Below are 22,967 nucleotides of genomic sequence, written 5' to 3'. Positions count from 1 at the left end.
AGATCTAAATTCAGGCTTATATATTATATATATGAATTAGGAATTAAAATCAGTGTCATAATGTTAAAATCAATACAGCTGGTGGTGTACTTGAAATGTTTTTTGTCTTTAAGAATGTTAAGGATTAACAGATGTATAGAATAATGTGGTCACTACCAATATTAATAGTAGAGCAACACTTTGGATTTATGTAATTCAGAGGTCATATGACTCTTCCTGAGAGTCAAACTATTTATACTACTTGGTTGAAAGTGAGGGGAAAGAAGAGATGTGGATAAAGAGAAAGAAAAAAAATGTAAGAAGTAAGAAAAGCGATTCTGCCAAGACCAATTTTGATAGGAAAAACTTCCAAGAGGGTAAGCCTTTCTCTGAAAGTAACTTAGTGCTATCTTTTGCTAGCACCAAGTTTACTCTATATTTAATGGAAATCAAATAGGTATTTTGTTAACTGCTATATTATGTCTTTTGAACAAAATCTAAGGAGTGATTATGGAGGAGCCTACAGAATTAGAAACTAGCAATAATTAATTTCAAATAAAAGCTTGTTGGAGCAACTATACTACCTGCAGAAATTCTAAACTTCCCAAGAAGGAAAAACTATTCTAACTAAACAGAAAGAAAGAGTCTCTTTTATTCAGTCTTAGAATCTTAGGACCTTTTATCGCTTTCAATAGCTCTTCTTCTTCTTCCTCCCTATAGCATGACATTGAAATAATAATTACATCATAGAACCTTAGAGATAGAAGGAAGAGGGATTAGAAATATTCGAGTCCAAGTTATTCATTTAAAAATGAGGCAACTGATGCATCAAGAGGTAAGTGACTCACTGAAAATCACTTCATCCAACAAGAATTCCCTTTCAAAGCATATTTCTGTGTGTTTACTTTCTATTGTGCCGATCCTGGGAGAATCCCTATCTTCTCTGGTCCTATTTCCTGACACTGCTATAATCTGGGCCTCTCTTTTCCATATTTCATCCTTTTTAGTTAAATGTTGACCCTTCTTTTTTATTGTTCTTAACACATTTCCTTACCTCCTCCTAGATCATTGTGAGTGTATTGGGACAATCACAAAGTGAAAGATTTTGGAATTGTTAGTTTTATCAACTGCTCCATCACTTCCATTCTATTCTGTGGCTTATTACCTTCAATTTCACATTTACTTTGAGAATTTTCAGATTTGAAACCAAAAAGAAAGTATCATCATCATAAGTATAGACACTACTTGTTTGATGAGATGCTATTTCCTAATATACATTCTGTGACGCCTAAGTTTAAAGTTATTATTAAGTATTTAATGTAATATATATCTCTTTATTTTAACTTGAGAGTTTGAGAGAACAGTCAATGGAGATAAAAACAAGTAGGGACTTTGCAAAGAGACAATAAAAATTACATCGAAGTGTAAATAAGATCATTGGAGTCAGTAGCAAGTAAAGTTTTTCAGAATGGTTTAATTTTCTGTGGGAAAGCATGCTGAAGAACTTAGTTTATGTTAAATGGGAAAAACGCACACCCACATACCTCGTCATTGCTTGTCACATTCCCACATCCGTCTGTGCCTGGCTTTCTGGTCCCATCTGGGCAGATGGCAGTAATGTTAAAATAGATGCCTTTTGCCTGGTTTTCCACCTGAACTTTCACTTCTGAAATGAGTTTCTACAGAGACATCATTTTTTAATTGTATACGATAGCAGTTTCAAATGTAAGCAACTAAACAGAGTCAGGCTTATTAAACCATTCTAGATTTAATTTTTAACTAAATCAAAGGGTCTGTTTATAAAAAGTATCAATAAGAACGGTGTTTCCACATAATGACCCAATTATATTTGAAATACATAAGAAATACTGAAGGACTGGACTACCTGCATTTAAATTGCTCTATTTTTTCGCATATTTCTATGACTATGGTTTTGATCACTTCAAAGCTATTTCTCACTTAGCCTGTGTTACAAAAATAATCATTTTTAATCCAATAATATTTATATTTTGTGATGAAATTTAAATAAAACATTGAGAACACATATATTATCACAGAAGGTAAATCTTAGCTAAAAATCTGGAACATCCTTCTGACATTTACAGCTGTTAAAGAAATGTTTCAGTTTCAAACACTTTAGACTATCACGAAAGCTAAAATGCCTTATTGGTACAGAATTGAAACGTAAATTTTTGGGAGGCCATGTCTATATTGTAGGCATAAGAATTACTTGCCAGATATGGATCTGTCAATTCTCCAAGAATGGCCTAGGATTTTTGCCAAGTCCCTGGGGTTCACTTGTATCAATCAAATTTGTTCCAATGCTTAATGCTAAAATGGGGCCCTTTGGTAAGCAGAAAACGATGCACTCATTTATTCACTCATTTATACAATCATTCAAAAAGCATCTATGTAATGTCTATCATGTATCATGCATGGACTAATCTTTTCCATCACAATCTCTGAGTTCCAAAAGTTTTGGCTACATTAAAGATATACTGTAGGTCTGTCTGTATTTTATCTCATAAAACTAAGAGTCTACCACAGACAAAACTCCTTAATTTATACTTGTAAACAAAAGGAAAGGGAAAAGATGAAGTATGTACCTAAGGAAAGAGAGTGAATAGCAGGGTATAGAGAAAAAAAATAATTTCTAATGGCTTATAATTCTTTAATTGAGTAATTTCTCTTCTTCAACTGTATTATTGATAAAGAGAGTTGTGCTTACTGATTAATAACTGATCATGGAATTATGGTAGTAAATCTTTAGAACAAGATACTTCCTCAAATTAGTAAATTTTATTTGGATTAGGTAAGACTATGTCAGCCACATGTTTTATCTCCCAGAGAGCTCATACATTGTAATCATGTAATTGAACAATTTTAGCAAACTAATAGAAACTTCTGACAGAATACTAATGGTGTTGATATGGTGATGGTTTGACAGATAAGAAGGAAATTCCTAATATAATGACTATTCTCAGTTTTCCCTTCTGAAATTCTGCTTCTCTTAAAATCTTAAGCTAGTTAAACCAATGTTGTTCAAGATGTGACAACAAATAGCTGAAATTTTGCCCAGTTTTGGGATTTAGAAATTAAGCTCCAGATACAATCTTAAGCTTCCTTTTTCATACCTAACAGTTATAGAAGCATAATTTATTTTTTCTGATGTACAATTCTTTTTTATTAAATGTAATTTATTTTTCATTTCTTAATTTCAGCAAAATTACTATTACGTTATTATAGTTATATATTATAACTATATGGTTATTATATATAGTTTTATATAATTTTAATTCTAATGGCAGTGCTGATGTAAAGGATAAAAAATAAAATGCAGTCATTCACTGTGTACTAAATTTGTATATAATTTTATAAAATTCTTAAAAAGGGAATACAAAAAATGAAAAGTTAGAATGGAATATTTTTGTTCTTTTTTTTCTTCAATGAATTGTGAATTGTTTCTGTTGTACTGTGAAGACAAAATGAAATTTGAGATGAATTTTGAAAATATAGGCATATATAAAATAATAACAGAATCCAAACTTAAGGAAATTAGTAGCCAGAGTAAGTTTTTGTTAGATTTGCTAGTATTTTCCCATTGTTTAAGGTTAATCAGAACTACAGTTAGCTGAGGCATCACACACCTACCGTAGGCAAATAAAGAACATGAAACCAAATGCTGCCATCTCCTTTTCCCTTGGTACAGTCTGACACACAGGGAAGTATGTCCATTTATATTCCTTGTTTAGGGCAATAAATGGGTTCATACTATAAAAACTAGAGTGACTTCTAACACTGTAAGCTCCTTCCTTATTTTCATTATTCTTGGGAACAAACTACAGATGGGAATGAATTGTACCCGCATTTGATTTTTATTGATAAGAAGTCCCTCCAGTCATAATATTCTTTTTTAACAGTGAGAAAGAAATATAATTAAAGATGCTCTTCCTAACATTCATCCAACATAGTTTTCAGACAGAACAATTCCTTGGCAAAAAAAAAAAAAAAAATCTCACAAGATTTATTTTCCTTTTAAAAGAAAGTTTAAACAAATCCTTCATTTTCTAGCCCATGTCTACTTCCTGACTTTCCCTTTTGTATCTGAGTTGAAGTCAAATGCTACATGGAGAAAATAAGAGAAGCTTGAGGTTTACAATGCTTGGGCTACTATTTCTGCTATTCAACTCTACTGTGTCAGGAAGGGTATCAGAGAATTTTGGGAAGTGAGACTTGATCAATGGTCGATAAACTCAAGGTAGAATAAAGCATATCTTTGGACACTATGTTAAAAAAAAAAAGACAAACAGGTGATATCATATAGGAGGAAGACCCTGGAGTTAAGGAATTCCCAGGTTCTGATCCTGCTTCTGCTTGTAAGCTATTTGACATTTGGGTAACTTGCTCAAGTTCTTTAAAGTTCTACAAATACACAATGGGAATACTAACACCTGCCTTATTGGTTAGTTGTGAAGATTAAATGAGCTCATGGATAAAAAGTAACTGGCTCTTAGGGTATTAAAATAAAAGTCATTATTATTACAATATCTTAACAGAGACTATTCCATCCAGGAATGACCTAGGTTGAAAGAGCAGATGTTTCTTTAAATCTTTGCATTTGGCACCCACTCTTCATAGACAGGACGGCATACAACTGCCAACTCAATAAAACAGTCTATCTCTTCAGATGATTCTTTTAATCAAATTAGTTTGATAAAACTGCTAAAATAACTGATTGAACAATGATGTGATTGATCTAGGAGACCTCGACAGAGTCCTCTTGGTAATCTCTATATCCCAAATAGTTCATTTTCCCTGACATGTTGCTGCTTTAAATAACAGTGTGGATTTCTTACTTTATCTTTACGACATAGGAAATTGTGAAATTTCTTGGTAATAAAGTGTATTCTATAACTATGATTTGGTGACTCACTGAACATTTGATTTGGAAGGAAATTTAGATAGCCTCTAGCCCAACTTGAGTTTACTTACTACCAGTGAAACACAGTGAGGCACAGAGAGCTGAACTGACTTTCACAAGGTTCCATGGCTAGTTAGTGGTAGAGCTAGAGCTAAACTCAGCTTCTGAATTTCTAATCTAATGTTCTTTCCACCACTCTTCTCAAGATGATAGGGCACTACTTTGTACCTTGCCACAGAAATTGGGGTTAAAAGTTTATTTGAAAAAATTGTGTATAATATATACATACCTGATAGGCTTCTACTACCAAATTATTGAGGTTTGCAGCCTTTGATTCTATTTCACCAGCAATTGTGCCAGGCAAGAGGGGTAGAAGGTCCTAGAAAATATACCAGTACATTTACTTAATGACGATAGTATACAATGGTTTAGCAATCACCAAATATTAAAAATTCTTGTAGTTATCAGTGGAAGGTGAGCCATTTCATTACTCAAAACCTGTAAGACAAAAGAAAAATGTAAGCAACCAAGTAGGCCAGCCAAAACATAGACATGTGATATGGTGGTGTGTGTATGTGTATGTGCATGAGAGTGTGTTCGTGCACCAATGAACACGCTGACCTAAAAACCTAATCAAAGTACAGACCAGTATTTCCCAAAGTATCTTCCATGGAACATAGTCCTAAGAGATTTTAAACTTGAAAAGGATTGTGAGGGTGAATAAGTTTGGGAAGTTCTGCATATGATTTCTTCCACTTAGAGACTCAAAATGCTCACTTGAAAATGAAAGGTTCAGAGAAGTCCTGCAATTCAGAAATAATTTAGCATTATTTAATGCAGTATTTCTCAACATTTCTTTAGTTACAAAACTCTTTTTTCTGTAACATATATAAATATTTTACAGAACTACTGTTCCATGGCACAACCTTTAGGACATGTTGACCCAAACCAGAGCAAAAAATCATAGTTACAAGTGGACGCTTCATGGAGCAGGTGTTCTTGATGGATGGTACTTAATAATTATGGAGAAGATTCTAGGTATTCCTATTGAGAAAATGAGAATTAGCAAAGGCTTAAAGGTTTACCTGACTTGTAGATGAAGTAAGAAGAGAGAGGAAACCAGTCTTACTGGCGTGAAAGTTGCATATTTATAAGGAATTAGATATGAGAAGTCTTGAAATCCATTTATACGCTCATTTTCCCATTCACAAGTATCATTAAGTTTCTGCTGTATGCAAGCCACTACCTAGACACTAACAATTTGGTATCTTAGATAACAGTGAAAATATATCACTTGTAGATTTTTAAAATCCATTCATCTAAACCATTATTGAGCACCTACTGTGTATCACTTTGGAGATGCTAAATTGCTAGGCCATACAGTTGCCATCTTAAGGATCTCACAGGTATATAAATGAAAATTTCAAAAAACAATGTACACAGGAAGCAATAGAGGTATAATAACTTAATGAGAGGGATACTCAGCAAGCATTTGAGGGCTGGGGAAGGTTGTCAGAGACTATTTCCTGGAGGAGGTGACTCATGAGCTGTGTCTTAAAGGATGAGTAAGAGTTAGCCAAGTAAGGAGGGAGAAGGGCTTCCAGGCATGGGGGATAGGTAGCAAGAGCAAAGGCACAAGGAAGAACAGAGGAAAGAAAGAATCCGGTGAGTGCGTGCACAGGAGAATTAGAAGAATGGCTGGAGGGACAAGTGTAAGGCAAAGAATAGTGAGGGATGAGGCCAGAGAGGCAAGTGGGGACCAGATGGTCTCTTAGGCCACGCTAAAGACTTGATCCCCTAAATTAGAGGGAACCACTGGAATATTTTACTCTAGGGAGTGCTGTGGTCACACTTGTGATTTAAATAGATCCTGCAGCCAGGTGGATGATGGATTCGGGAGATGGGCTAGGAGTTTGTTACAACCCTGACAGAGGTTATTGATAAAACTATCTCTGGGCAGCCAAAGTAGGTGACTGTAAGGGCAAACACAGGACTTACAGCAGAGCTTCTCAGGCTTTCAGAGCCTGTTGATTCTTACTCTGCACACAATTCAATTAATAATAAACCTGGTTTTATGGTTTATCAGTCATTGGACATTTTTTTAAAGGAGTAGGGAGAAACTACTAGAACCAATAAGACTGTCAAGAAATAATAAATAGCAGAGATAGACGAGGCAAAAGCAGTAAAAAGCTGAACAATAATTTGAAATTCAACTATTAAGATTAGAGATTAAGAACACAGGATTTAGGCTATTAGGGAAGTTTGGGCAAGTATATAACCTCCCTAAATGTATTTCCTCATCTTTACAAATGGGCATATTAGTAATACTGCCCACATTGTTATGAGTTGTTCAGAGTATTAAATGAGTCAATATTAATAAATTCAGTGCCTGACAATAGTAAGTACTCAATAAGTGGAAACTGTTACTGTTGTTAATAAAGTGGTTTGGGGATTTAATTGGGGCCAGAGCCCTACTTCTGGGGATATTAACAGCTGTTACATTAAAAAGGGGTTCCATGGTATAAAATTTGGGAAAACAGGGAATTAAATAAAGTTTCACTAAAGATTTCTAAGGGAAGAAGTAGGATGATTAAAGTAGTGCTTTTGGATGATAAATATGGCAGTTGGGTATTAGAGAAACTGGTAGAGGGAACACCAGCTTTGTAGCAAATGCAAATGGGTTCAAGTATTTGTTGAAGCTGAAAGAAAACGTAGTCTCTTTGAAGTATTAAAAAATAAGTAAAAGACATTAGGAGTGGAAGGAAGAAGCAAATACAATGAAGAGATGAAGAAGACAACCTGATCAGACATGTGCAGTGAAAATTAGGGTATCAGAGCATCATCTTTTCTTTATAGAAAAGAGAGTTTCCTGGAAGAAAGAATCTAAAAGACTGAAATAAAGCTATAGCAGGGGCCGGCCTCGTGGTGCAACAGTTAAGTTTGCACGTTCCGCTTTGGCGGCCCGGGGTTCGCCGGTTCCGATCCTGGGTGCGGACATGGCACTGCTTGGCAAGCCATGCTGTGGTAGGCATCCCACATATAAAGTAGAGGAAGATGGGCACAGATGTTAGCTCAGTGCCAGTCTTCCTCAGAAAAAAAGAGGAGGATTGGCAGCACATGTTAGCTCAGGGCTAATCTTCCTCAAAAAAAAAGCTATAACAGCATCACAGAAGAACAGTTCAATGTGGAGTTGGGGGGAGTGGGTTCCATGACACTGCCAGAGTAACAGAGATGCCAAATGTCCATTCTGCTTGTGGATCTCACCTGGCCAGAAGGATTCTGGACAAAACTAAGATGTATTCTTATGGAGGAAGACTTTGACTGGGTCAACTGCTTCCTTGGCTCTTCTGTTCCTTTATTAGATGACCTACACCAAATCTAGCTATGTGCTATTGAAAATTAAGCTGATATTCCTCAACGTAATCTATTACAAGGATGTGCCCATGGACCAGAATATATGTAGGTCTCTGAATATGAAAGGCGTAGTTGGAGTGTGAACAACTTTTCACCTGACTAAAGTCTTCTCCATATTGTTGCAGTCAGTACCACTCTAAGTATCAGTGCTCACCCTTGGTTTTAAGTGTTCCAAACATAGATAGAATTTATACTTAAATGCTAACTTAAGACAACACGTAGTATATATTAGTTAATACAGTATTAAATTTAGATTGTAAAAAGTACAATAACTCAAGAATCTTTACCTGGGGTTCAAAGAAGTATTCTAATTTCAACTACCAATGCAAACATTTTAATTTTTATATTTTGGGAATTAACATACCTTATACCAATGAAACTGTTTTCCTTGAACTGCAAAGATGACGTTAATGTTGTTGTCTATTAACTTTTCTGAAAGTTGGCCTAGTGAGGGATGTTCCTGGAATGGATAATGACATAAAGAAGGGAGTGAAATTTAGTAGCTCAATTCCACACATATCCAAACATCTATTATGAAGAAAACCATATGACTGACAAAAATGTACTGTTGGGAAGGATTATGGTTTTAACTAGAAGCATTTAAATTCTTTTAAAAAATAAGATCAAGAACAATGTATTAAGGATATTTGTAGACAAAATCTCCATTAAAAACCTACAACAGATGAAGCGGGCTGAATTAAACATAGTACAAAGAATGTTCAGCACCTTTTTGGATTAATATTGGACTCAAAGTGATATAATTGAAAGACAATTTAATATTCTGAAACAGACACATTAGTGACAATCACATTCTGAAGTGGAGTTCAGCACAAGTGTTGAAATGCAATATATGCATGTGTATATACACATGTATACATACATATATATATTTGATATAGAACATGATATAGTATAAACTCTGTTTAAAAGCAGAAAACCCTGTACTCAAAAATCCCAGGTTATCACTTTATGATAAAAATTCTCTTAGGTCCATCCTCTGTATCATGTGAATGACATCTGCCTTATATGATTGTTGGCAAGATTAAAAAGATAACAATAGTACATGAATTATTTAGTGCAGTTTCTTGCATATATTAAGCACTCAAAACTAATGGCAATTATCATGATTTTTACTTTCAACAGCTCATATAAAGTATAGGTTACAGATCTCTCAACTTATTATCATTATACTTTATATATATTATAAATATGTTTTACTTTGATAAATAAAACTTATGTAGAGCCAACTGTGACATTCTTTCTGGTAGTTAGAAAACTGGGGATGAGTAAGACAGGGAGAATAAAATTTAGTTTAGTAAACATGAGAAATCTGACAACTATAGAAATTGCTATCTACAGTTATATAGTTAGACGTAGTACTTGATATTTTTCTTTCTATAAATGCTTTTCCATATCTTCAAGTGATGATCTCAAATAACAACTTCATACCTAGACACCTCTAAGAGAAATAATGTCAAACTTCACCTGCAGTGGTCCCACCTGTTTATTGGTGCCTAGTTGCATCAGCCAACAATCGTGTGACTGAGCCTAATTAGTATCATGGGATTCAAGTTCAAATTACTCTGTAGTTTTCACTTGCCCTTTCACCCTCCAATGCTAACTGTGTTTTCTTCAAGGTAAAATTTTGCTAAACCGTCTTGCTTAATATTTCTGTCTTTTGGCAACTATGTGAACTTAGTAAAAGAGTTAATTTTACTAGTTTCACTTATAGCCCAAGTTCTGTAACCCACATATTAAACTTATATACACAGACATAAGAGATAGCCTTATGCTTAAAGATACTATCACTAACATGAGTAACTGCGATGATCTGAATATTCATGTCTCCCTCCTTAAATTCACATGTTGAAATCCTAATCCACAAGGTGATGGTATTAGGAGGTGGGCCTTTGGGAGATGATTAAATCATGAAGGTGGAGCCCTCATGAATGGGATTAGTGCCCTTCTAAAAGAGGGCCAGTTGAGAAAGCTCCCTTGCCCCTTTCTCCATGTGAGGTTACAGCTAGAAGATGTTGTCTATGAATCAGAAAGTAGGTTCTCATCAGACCCTGAATCTGCCAGCGCCTTTGATCCTGAACTTCCCAACCGTCAGAACAGTGAGGAATAAATTTCTGTTTTAAGCTACCCACTTTATAGGGTTTCGTTATAGTATCCCGAATGGACTAAGATAATAACCATAACAAATATCCTTTTGCCTTTATATAATCTATAATTGCTTTGGTAGAAACAAATCAGGTTTTCATGAACTGCATTTAAATGTGATATGAAACCAATTTATGAAGAGGTTTAAAAAGTATTACCACATGGATTTTTAGAAGAAAAATTCTGCTCAGAGCAATTCTTGAGAATATAATTTTAAAGTAATAGAAAAAGAATCCTCAAAATATAAATTCTGACATATAAATTCTTATTCCTTGTTCCTAATAATATGTATACTCTTAAAATAGATTTATGACAGTTTGCATAATGCTAGTAAATTAAAGAGGACAAGTAAAGGAAGGGTAAATCTAGCTGTATTTGGAAATTTTTTTTAATGGCAACAACTACTTTTCAAATATTTTTGCTTTGACAAAAAATAATCACAGTTTGCCAAGAATTCCCCCTTCTTAATTTTTAAAACCATTCATATTTTAAGGAAAATTTAATCCATATGTTTTTAATCAGCTTACACTTAACTCACATAAAATCAATATTTAAAGAATAGTCCAAAATGTAAGCAGCTTTTGGAGCCTTCTTAATCTCTTTCCTCTTTTCAAAAACAGGAAGTCACATTGACCAAAAGTACACAAAATTTAAATCTAGAAAGTTCTAGTTTGGTCAGAAGCTCATTAAGAAGGTCAGTTGGATTTTTAAGCTTAAAAGAACACATTATTTTGAATGCTAGAAGGAATCTGTTTTAAAAGAAAATTCCAAGTACCTCGAGGCAAATTTGTTAAAATTACAAATGTTTAGCAGATGTTTAAATAAACCACTGTTGACAGGAGAGCTGTGGATTAATGACCATTCTTGAAGCCCCTTCCCCTTTCCTCCAGGAAGCGTATTATCATTTAAGTATTTTATCTTTTATGTCTTGTATTTCACTAGCAGGAACACTCCATCTTAGCCAGCTGTTCTGGTGACATCACTCCTCCTCATCTCTAACTCCCCCTCTGTCTAAGCCATTACATATTGTTTCTCTAAGCTCTGAAAATAATTAGTGGAGATAATAGGCATTTCAAGAGGCAAAAGGGAGAAGGGAAAGCAATGTGCCAAGACAGCTGCTAAGTAATTAAGGGGAAAAGGATTCCTTTCATAGTTTTCTTCTTCACCAACACCTTCGCTGTGACTTGTGGGAAATGACTTATAAATGTCAGAAGGGAAAAGAAGATAAGAAAGATTCATTGGGAGCAATTTTGGTTAAAGAGATAACTGTGTAGAAATATATGGGAGAATTTTAATAATGTGCCTATGAACTGCCGAAAAAAGAAGTGTCTAAGATTCTTTTCATAAAAGTAGAATTCATAATAAAAATTTTCATAAGATAATGTAGAATTTATAGTATTAAACATCATAATAAGATACAAAAACACCCCCAATGTCTTGATTAAATAAAGTACTCAATTATCTGGATTTTTTTTTGCAGTTTACTTTTTAGGGGAAAGAGACAACATGAAAGCAGTCTGATAGCAGAGATTTATTTAGAGATGAAGACTTTGAATTATGTGATCTCAGTCCCCATCTATCACAACAGCCTGTTTTCTATCTACATGGCTGCACAATAATAATTGCATAGACCAGGGTTTCTCATCAGTGACACTGTTGACATTTTGGGCCAGGTATTCTGTGTTGCAGGTGGGGAGCTGTCCTGTGCATTGTAGGATATTTAGCAACATCCCTGGTCTCTTCCTACTAGATGCTGGTATCTCCCTCCTCCCGACGTTGGAACAACCAAAATGTCTCTGTAGGGTGAAATGTCCTCTGGGGGGCAGAATCACTCCAGTTGAGAACCATACCAAGAGCAGGGGCTCTCGAAACCGACCACATGGGGCTTCAGCTCCTGGCTCTGCAGTTACTAGTTATGTAATACTGCGCAGCTGTCTTAACCTCTCTGCCATCTAGTTTCCATACATTTAAAACAGGTATAAATACTAATGTCTACCTCTCAGAGTTATGGTGGGGATTATTGGTTAATATGTGTAATAATTACAGTGTGTTCACTTACCATTCTGTAATTATTAAGCTCAGACTAATGGTGAGTAGGGGCTCATGTCCTGATGTCACACTGCTTGGCATTTACTATAGGCACTACTACCTAGGGCTGTGTGACCACAGACAAGTTCCTGATCCTTTTAGTACTTCCATTTTCTCGTTTATAAAGTGGACGTAGTAGCAATATCTACACCTCAATGCGATGGTGGGTGGTATTAGGTAAATGTAAAGGGGCAAACACCATAGGACTGCTTAATAAAAGTCAGCTTTCAATGAAAGACTGCTTAATAAAAGACATTTGGAGACAATTACTGAAGTCTAGATGTTGGGCTCCTGCATGTGCTTTGTTTGACTTGCCTAATTTATTTACCCTTTGTACCTGGCCCCTAAAGTGTTTGAGTTTGCGACTCCTGCCAAACACAGTATCAATTATAATCATGATATCCTAGTTACTGAAGGAGGGGCACGGACTTATAATTTTTGTAAGCTTTTCAATGAGAGTGGTAATAAAAATTTTCTGCTTAAATATAATTTAACCAAAACATAATTTAATTGGAACATTCCATTTCATAAATATTTTCATCAAATTTTGTTTTTATTGTGCCACTTTTGTAAACCATTATTTTTTTCTCATTTTTAGAGCCATTATAAAAACAGTGCCAGGCTACTTTGAGCCTGGCCAAGGTGATTCTGTGTGCAAGTTTTGCTTTCAATTTAAAAAAACAAAATAAACTAAATATTGTTTGCGGAGATCATTTCCTGGCTATTTTTCTGCAAGCATGAGAAGCATTCAAATTAGGTCTATTCTAAAGTTGTTATTGAAGTCATTATTGTTCTCATGGCATTTACAATTTAAAACAGATAGTTCAGAGAGCAGTAAGCTGATATCAGGCATTTTGTTAGTTTTAAAAGTTGTGACAATATTTTAAGAAAACCACCTGCACGTAAACTTAAAATTTTCTAGGTGCATTCTGCCTGGGTGGCATTTCCTTTACTTTCCTGATTGTGCATGTTCATAAAACTCAAAGGTGCTAACACTCTAAACTAATCTTATCTCTTTAATTAATTTAAAAAGTTGCATTTTTAATGTAACATTAAGCAGAGAAAACCAAAATAAGAATCAGGAAAGAAGATAAAAAGTTTTACTATATGCTTTAGTTTAGCCATATTAGAATTACTGTTATTGTTCTCATAATTACAAATCAGTAATTTCCATGAGGCTAAATCAATAGTAATTTGGTTTTCGACGGCCTCTCCTTTTGACCTTAAATCGCTGCGGTGCTGTTAAGCCTCAGTCTATAACGAAAGGTAGCAGATTTGGGGTTATTCTAGGCCTTTTTTTTTTCATTAGATATAAGATTCAGTATTGTGCAAAATCAGGAATATTGTATAAACTTAGGCTTAGGAAGTACATCTTTTTCAACTATTTAAAATAGTAAGAAGAATAATTACTTTGAGAAGACTCTTCAGAGTTGAATATGCTTAAAAATACTTTTTAAAATGACTCCTAATATAGCTGCCTTCCAGTGTCATCAAAATCACTAGCATACACTGGTTTCTCAAAGGCAGTCAGTACTGAGTCAGTATGAAGATTGTGGCTTAGGAGGCAAGCTTGAGATCTGAGAATCAACATGTTTACCCTCCCTCTCCACTTCATCCATTACGCATGGGTATGATGATGCTTACCTTGCCAAGTTAACATGCAGATTTAATTAGCTAAGATATAGAAGGGTCTGGCAGATCACCTAGCTCAGCGTCAGTGGTAATAAATGGAGGCAGCCAGCACAGCATCAGGTTGAAGCACATCAATGGATTCTGGCATTAGATAGCTTAGGTGTGGAGCTTGACTCGGATATTTGTAGTAGCTCTGTGACATCACATAAATTAATCTGATGTCTCTAAGTTTTGGCTTCCTCATCTATAACATGGGTTGTCATTAAAGACTGAATGAGATAACATAAACAATATGCTCAGCATGGTGCCCTGCACAGAGTAAGTGCTCAATGAATTAGCATGTGTCTGGGACAAAGAAGCAGAGAAGAAGAAAAAGAGAGACATTTAACACTTTCTGAAGTTGAAGAGACTATTTCTTAGTCACAGAGCAGCAAAAATAATTAACAGATCTCTTTACTAAAAGGTTAAAATTGTCTCCTTACATAGAATACTGTCTGATGTCAGCATTAATTAAAATGAGTCTCCCAGACTTTAAAAATTTCAGAAATAGCCCTTTCAGAAAAAAAGGAACACAAATAAATATAATAACTTTTTGAAAGTTTGTTAACTCAGGTAGCAAAATTATGGATTAAACTAGTAAAGCATCTTCTTGAGCTCCCTTTCTTCATCTGCAGTTCTGGAAAAATTGAATATAATTCCAAATAGTTGAAATACATGATAAAAAGAAAGCTTCTTAAATGGCTTATTATAAATCAAGAACATGTTAAACAAAATTGCATGAGAAGTCAGAAGCAGAATAATGACTGTTTTTACCTAAAAAGAAGCAAAACTCTTTAGTAATACCTAATGTGCTTTCTGCAATTCAGCTTCAGTCCTCTAAGATGGTGATCAATTCAGCATCTAGTCTATCCAAATGAGGCTGCAGGAGAGGGGATGAACCATGAAGCCAGCAGAAAGGGAATTCTGAGGAATTGTATAATAGGATGAGTGAAGAATCACTGACCATAATAGGATGAGGCACAAAAAAAGGCTGAATAGGGGCCGGCCTGGTGGCACAGCAGTTAAGTGAGCACGTTCCGCTTCTCGGCGGCCCGGGGTTCGCTGGTTTGGATCCCAGGTGCAGACATGGCACTGCTTGGCACGCCATGCTGTAGTAGGCATCCCACATATAATGTGGAGGAAGGTGGGTATGGATGTTAGCTCAGGGTCAGGCTTCCTCAGCAAAAAAAAGAGGAGGACTGGCAGTAGTTAGCTCAGGGCTAATCTTCCTCAAAAAAAAAAAAAAAAATTAAAAAAAAAGGCTGAGTAGAGAAAGAAACACCAAAGTTAAGGTACTGAATACAATTAGGAGTATGCTAAGATCTTGCCTGTTTGCATCTCTTCATCCAGGACTGAGTCAGCAACATTTGAAAATCCCATTAATAAAGGTTCATTGCATGACCTGTGTGCCTCTTCTAAAAACTTGCTCCTTCTCCACGTTTTATTGTTACTGCAGACCTTGGTGTTGTTCTTGGCCTCCACTAAGGGTGGGGTGAATGGTTGTGAGGAGGGCTCTGAGTAATATTGGGAATCACCCTGGAGGAGCTGGGTGGGAAGACAAGGTGAAATTCCAGACCCTCTGTATTAATAACTTATCTTCTATACCATTAACAAGTTTTACAGTAACATCTACCATTTTAGAAAGACTGCCATAATTTAAACTGCCATTATTACTGGATAAATGATAAAACTGCATTACTACTCAAGTTTTTCATTCCAACACTTGGAGAAAAAGCAGTGGAAAATGTAATTTATTCAGTAGTTTAACATCATTTGCCAACAGCCACATAGAACTATGTAACAATGTGTAAATATAAATTATTTTAAATTATATCTTAAATATATATTAAATTATATATTGTGTTATAATTTATGTAAGCCAAATTATCTGCTTTATTTCTTCCGTAAGTAAGACTGCAGCCAGAGAGTTAGAGCAGAAATGACACCAAGAACTTCATTGCTCTAGTTCTTCTACTTTTCTCAAGACACTATGGCAAAGGGGTTAAGAATACAGATTTTAATGTAAGATTGGACTGGATTGAGCCCCAACTCTGCTACTTATTAACTTTTTAGCTGTCTGTCCTCAATCAACTTTCTACCCTCAGTTTTTCTGTTGGTAAAATAAGGATAATGATGACTACTGTACAGAGTTGTTGTAGAGATAAATTTGATACTGTGTGCAGTGTTTGCTACAATGGTTTCAGTTAATAAGTACTCAAAACATGGTACTTATTATTCTGGAGTTCACCTTGACCCTCCTGAAAAAGTTATGTGTACAAGCTGTAGAACTCTAGTCCCTGTAATTTAGACCATATAGAAGGTCTTTTATCAGTTATTTCCTTTTATAAATAAAAGAACCAGAGTCTTGGAGGAAGAAGTTCCAATACCATTCAACCTTACTGGTATTGGCTGCTGGAGATAAAGGCAGGAAGCGAAGTGTTTGATTGCTTGTCTAACTTATACCTTTTTAAATTCTTCTATAATGGCCAAATAGGAGGTGATGAAGGTCATTTTAGAATGAACAGGTACATATGCTTAGAAGCAGCTTCAGAGTAGCTTTGGATATAAGAGGTTTTGGAGCAGTAGCACATCTTGTATATATAAGTGCATAGTCAAGGGATCAATCAAAATCTTCAACTTCTTTTGTTTTAAGGCAGTGTCCCTGGCAATGAAGGGAATGAGAATTCTTAGGAGTAGGATCCCTTAAAATACAGACCTGGGATAAATGAGATAAAAGTGTTCTTCTAAGGTATTAATAAACATACTGCTCCATTGGTGACATGTGGAAGGTTCATTCTTTTAAGTAGATAGAACAATGTTCAAGAAGGCAAATGAAGTTCATGAAAGACTGTCTAAATTCCTGATGTCATAAGAGCCCGAACACTGTGTAAAATTCCACCAGAATTATAATTTATTTCCGTAAGGTTATATGGCATGGCCTGTATCTCAAATTATGAGAGCATTTCTTTGCCTTAAGGAATCCTTCCTAGATGAACAATAGCACCCTCTAAAATACAATTATGGAGAGATGACTTCAGTGACTTGGCAAAACTTCAAAAGAATAATACAAGGCAATTTGAAAATAATGTGATTATTATTTTTCCTTAAAAAATATCTTCTCCTTGTCTCACAATAAACTAGTTCCTCTTGTCTCCTCCCCCACTCCTCAGTAAATAAGTTAGAACTCCATCTCAGATTAAAAGAAGTTAAATAGAAGGAAAGAAAGATAAGAAATGACTAAATGGAAGTGAGTGGGTCTACCAAAGTGAAATGTGGCTGAGTAGAAGAGAACTAGCAAAGGGAAAGACACTATTGGAATAACCTCAAATCGCAAATTTTTAAATTCAAACTCTAGTTACCTTTTTTTTCTTCTTCTTCTTCTCCCCAAAGCCCCCTGGTGCATAGTTATATATTCTAGTTGTGAGTGCCTCTGGTTGTGCTATGCGGGAGGCCGCCTCACCATGTTCGTGCCCAGGATCCAAACCGACAAAACCCTGGGCCGCCCAAGTGGAGTGTGGGAACTTAACCACTAGGCCATGGGGCCAGCCCCTACTTAACTTTTAAAATCTTTAAATTTTGAGGCTGGTGTCAAGAGACTAAACCAACCAAGGGTTGAACTTGTTTTATGTGGTAATACAATTGCTGCTCTAGACTTTCAATAAGTCTGGTAGGGCATTCCAGATTAACTAAATTTAAACTATTTAAATTTTGCTCACAGGAAGCACAAATATTTCAGCATAATTTATACATTTCTAATATTGTAGTTCACAAATTGTGTGTGAGGTGCCTTGGAGCACCACAGTACACTCACCAGGGTGCTTTGAAATATCTTAAATTTTCAAGGGAAACAGTGATACCTGGCATCTGTCAGGTACCACTGAACTACTAGCTGGAGGTAGTTCACAGTTTTAAGATTACACTTGACTCTGTTCCTTTAGATGACATCATATCTTTGCAAAGCTGGGCAGCACGAAAATCAGTGTGGAACAGGAAATGAGGGTGGTGTTGTGCCATCTGATTCCAAGGCTTGGGAAGTTCCCATTAGTAAGTTATTTACTAAGAATGACACACATACACACACACACACACACACACATATTTTGTGTATATATATATATGTGTGTGTGTATATATACACAGATATAATACATACTGTATGTATTTTTTATGATTCATATGTATTATTTTTTTAACTGGCTTCTAAGTTTTTAGGACATAAGTAGTTAAGATATTTGGAACTAACGACTTTATAAACAGAACTGTCAGGTTTTGTGTTTGTTTTTTTTTTGTCCTGGGGCACCAGGAAAAGAATTACTGAGACACTAGGGTACCAAGATCTGAAAAAGTTTGGAAGTTTCTGTTCTAACATTTGTATGAATGTATAAATAGATGTCAATATCAGAAATAAATGATGCTTTGTGCAGTTGATTTTCCACATGTAGAATAGGTAATGCTGGGAAAGATATGGTTCTAGGAGATTGTATTTACATATGTGATTCAGAGCTGAAGCTAACCCTCAGGAAGCAATCCAGATATCCACTGATTTAAAAAAAGAGTCCCTAAATATAGATAAGCTTCAGAGGAAAGGAGCTAGGTACAGAATATTTTTTTTTCCTAGTCTCTATTTAGATTCTACCTGTTATACTATGAGGACTCCTCAGGCCGAATATACTTTTCTTACCAATCCTTAATACATTTTTAGATACCAACTCTGTAGAACTAGTCTATTTATATAAAGCAAAAGTATGTATTTTTTATTTTTAAGATCCTTCAGTTGCATAAAAAGTAAGCTCTTGTATCACTTTCATTTTCCTAAGTAATATAGTGCTTTGTAGCACATCAGAGAGTCAGCTACTAGATATTGTCAAAGTATTTTAGCCTTATATTTTATTGATCAGCATTTATAGATTGCATTGTTCCATACTTCTCTTTCATGGCTTATCCTGACTCTGAACCGTGCTCCTTTAGGTAATTTCTTGGTACAAGAGCAGCTGAATTGCCCATTTAAACTTAAACTTTAATCAGAAGATCCATAACTACTAAGAGGCTATTGCCGCATTACCATGCTTGTTGATCTGACATAGACGTTGTTTTTCAGATGGCAGTTTCCGTCATTTGGCACCACGATGCCTGCCAATTTGCTATCAAGAGCAAGATGAGATGTCTGATCTGTCATCACCAGCAGCAATCTTTTAGCTTCTTTTCGCCATCCAATATGACTCTTAAAATAAAGATGTAATTAGCCCTTGTACAATAACATAGATCTGTCCTGTGGTCTTTATCTCAAGTAAACATTAAGTTCGAGTTAACAAGCATTGTTAGGCTAGAATGATGTGCCCAAATACAATGCTGTCTCATAAATAGCGTTAACTTTTATTTGTATATCCTCTATTTTAACAAAGTCATTTGACCACACTAGCTCCTGGCTAGAGACTTCTAATGTTCCCCTAGAAGAAGAACAAGCCAGGTTTGTGAAGTTCGTGATGGGAGTAGGTTAACAGGCTATTTCTGGTTCTTCCTTAGAAAGTAGTGAGGAAAACAGCGGCCCTTTTGGAAAAGGTTTTCCAAGTGAATAAGTTATTTTTTCCCTTTTATCTTTTCCTATTTATAATCCTCTCCCAATTTAGTCCCCCTGTCTTGAACACATACCAAAATGAATAACTTTGGTGACAAATAAGAGATAGGAGAAGAGTGTATCCTTCTATGCTATGTTTTCACTCCATAAATCAAAGAGAAAATAAAAATCCTAAATTCTTGGAGGATTTTGCATCTGAACAAACACTCAATAATGTGAAACTTCTTACCTCACAGACAGCTGCCTGAAGCATGGCATCAAAACCTCCTTCAGGCGTATCTATATTTCCAGAGATCTTCTGTCTGTGTACTGCTTTTTCAAACTCAGTGATGTTCTCCGTCAAAGACAGCACATGGATGTATCCATGGGGAGGCATACAGTCTAAATTGTAGTCACTATATGAGAAAAAAAGAAATGTAAATTCTATTTTGCTGTCCTTCCTTCAAAGATCCAAAATACTATTCACAGTAAAATTGTCTGGTTGGTGTGAGAAGGGAATACATTTTTTTTTTTTTGCCAAGGAAATTTTATTAGAGAGAATCTGTACTTTATAAAATCAGAGAAAAGTTCAATATTGGCAACTATTTCTTTGCAAGTAGGAAATAGGAATATAATGGTTTGGTGTTCAAAAAATAAAGAAGATTAAACATATTTCTTTAATATAGAACACCTAAGGGCTTTTATTATGTTAATATGCACTGTTAAATTTTAAGGGGAGATAAGAACTTGCAGTGATTTCCAATCACATTTGACCACAGGACAGCTGAAAAACACTTTTTGGGAAATGGTTTTAGGAATTTAGTTAAAATACTATACTATTGTTAGATATTTTAAAATGTGCTGATTTTTTAAGAGATGTTTGGTGTGGAATTATTGATGAACAATCAAAATTCATTAAAATTGTTTTGAGAATTCCATGATGTCCCAAAAAATCATACTCATTCCTCAGGTCCATCCACATTCAGGGAGAAAGCACATGAAGCTCCATGAGGAGATGTGTCACTCCTGTTCCTCTACAACAGATAGCAGAGTTGTCTTGCTAAATGAGAGTGTGTACTGTAAAATGATCTGAGCAATTTATGGAATTGGGAATGAAGATGTTAAAATGAAATGTTTTATTAAGGAAGAACTGAACATCTATTTCTCTCTGAAAATTCAACAGCCCAATTAGAATATTGTACGAGAAACTTGTATCTTTAAGGTCAGTTCTCATTTTATAGTGGGGCATATGCTATTTAGAATCAGACTTCCAAAATGATGAGAAAAAGGGCTCTTTCTAGCAGGCAAATTCTCATCTTCTGACCTACCCTCCATGTGCTAGCTGAGCTTTCTTTGAAGTCACATCATAAGCAACATGATTACAAACATAGTCACAATAGATTAATGGAAGGATAGATGCAGTACTGGCAGCATAAGTACTTTAAACTTGATAAACTTGATTCAGTAAATTTGGAAAGATCAAAGGGAGAAATACAGAATTTTCAAAGAGATATTTATACACATGGTAGCCTGGTTATTGAAGGTTCATTCAAAATTATTAATATTGTTTGTGGGTTTTTTGTGATAAAAACTAATTGAATGCTATTTGAAAAAATAAAAAGTCCAAGCTACAGATAATCTCAGAAGTTTACAGACAGGAATATACCTCCTCTCCCAGCATTTTCATTTCTCATTTAATAAAACAAAAATGTAAAATTTAGTGAGTCCTTTATATAAAAACAAAATGAGATTTTATAAGGAAAAAATTTATTTAGCATTCTGAAATCCACATTGAACACTAGATACCTGCATTGATTATGAATCCTTTCTGGGTGGATGCTAATGTATGGTGAAACTGTTTTATCAACATATGAGCCAAATCCAAGGCGGAAGTCACGGGAGAAAAATGCCATTTTTCTAGATAAATCATTTCCAACGGAATTTAATTTTTCAATATTATTGTGCATTGATGCTGAGACGTCAACTAGATAATAAAGATCCACAGGATATTGCTTCAGAGGATGAATTTTCAGCATAAAATTAGCTTTAGCTCCTAGTTCAAAGAAAGACAAATATATGTAGTATTCATTTTAAACATCTCAGGATAAGCTGTCAAGAAAAATCAGTCACATTTTAGATATAGAACAATTATCAAAAATTTGTGCATAATAAATGCAGTTATGGATATTCTGAAATAATTTTAAGGCAATTTGAAAACCATACCAATTTATTAGTCTGCAACTTCTACAATGCAGTTCTCACAATTCTATAGGGCAGACAGAGATAATAACAAATGGGCCAGCACAATGTAAATGTAATAGGGAATATATTTGTCACCATATGAAACTTTATTTCTAGTATCTAGAAAAACACAGCGTAAAATAGCAAGCAGCATTCTATCTCAAGACAGAGTAGGTGGCTGTGTTTATTTGTAGGTGGCTTTCAGGTTTGAAGAAAACCAGAAAAGTATCTTAAGAAAAATTACCCCTTACTGGATGCCAATATAAATTCACTCTTTTGGGTTAAGGCATATTTGCATATGAGATGTGAAAACTCTGGTACTGAGAAGTACATTAAGCTACTCAAAATATTTAGTACTTCATCATGAATTATTTGGTAAGATTCTTCCCAAGAGTTAGTTGTAAGAAGGAATGAGACAGTGGTCTAAAGAATGGTACCTAGCAGTGCCACATTGTGGACCTGGGCAATGTGGGAGACAGCATTTGTCCAATGCATAGTGGGTGCCTGATACACATCACATATGTTGAAGAGGGATCACGGAGGCAAAGGAACTGGATGAGAAGAGAGGGTCATCACAAGGAGAACTGTGGGAGCCTCCCAAGGACAATGGTCTGCAATACAGTTTTATTTAGTTCTCTGTCCATTATGATTTGATACAAGGATCTGTATCCCTGCATACAAAAATATGGCACCCTACAGAGTTGGTAGCTCCCTATTTAATTTTTTAAAGTATATGGTGAAAAGCCAGCAATTTAAATACAGGCAATTTGTGAATTTTACTTTTTTAAACAATTTTAAAATTTTACTTTTGTAAGCGTTAACTGTTTGTCCACAGAGAATATTTTGAGTGGAAAAATTTTTTTAATAAACACCAATTTGTAAACATAATTGGTAGTCTGATCTACTTATTAAAGGAATCCTCTAATTTATTCATCT

General features: G+C 35.0%; 1 protein-coding gene across 1 annotated transcript in view; it reads right to left on the bottom strand.

The window, feature by feature from the left end:
• Nucleotides 1-22,967, bottom strand: part of ITGB8 (integrin subunit beta 8) — a 75,941-nt gene that overhangs the window by 10,366 nt on the left and 42,608 nt on the right. The window contains exons 4-9 of the mRNA XM_046669610.1: nt 21,597-21,843; nt 20,041-20,206; nt 19,299-19,457; nt 8,679-8,774; nt 5,190-5,279; nt 1,524-1,658 (exon numbers count right to left, since the gene is read on the bottom strand). Coding sequence (XP_046525566.1) covers nt 1,524-1,658; nt 5,190-5,279; nt 8,679-8,774; nt 19,299-19,457; nt 20,041-20,206; nt 21,597-21,843 — 893 coding nt within the window. The remainder of the gene's footprint in view (nt 1-1,523; nt 1,659-5,189; nt 5,280-8,678; nt 8,775-19,298; nt 19,458-20,040; nt 20,207-21,596; nt 21,844-22,967) is intronic.

The sequence above is a fragment of the Equus quagga genome, chromosome 8 (genome assembly GCF_021613505.1).
Source record: "Equus quagga isolate Etosha38 chromosome 8, UCLA_HA_Equagga_1.0, whole genome shotgun sequence".
Lineage (NCBI taxonomy): Eukaryota > Metazoa > Chordata > Mammalia > Perissodactyla > Equidae > Equus > Equus quagga.
Note: the sequence above shows the minus strand (reverse complement) of the source record. Positions and strands in the feature narration are given on the sequence as shown.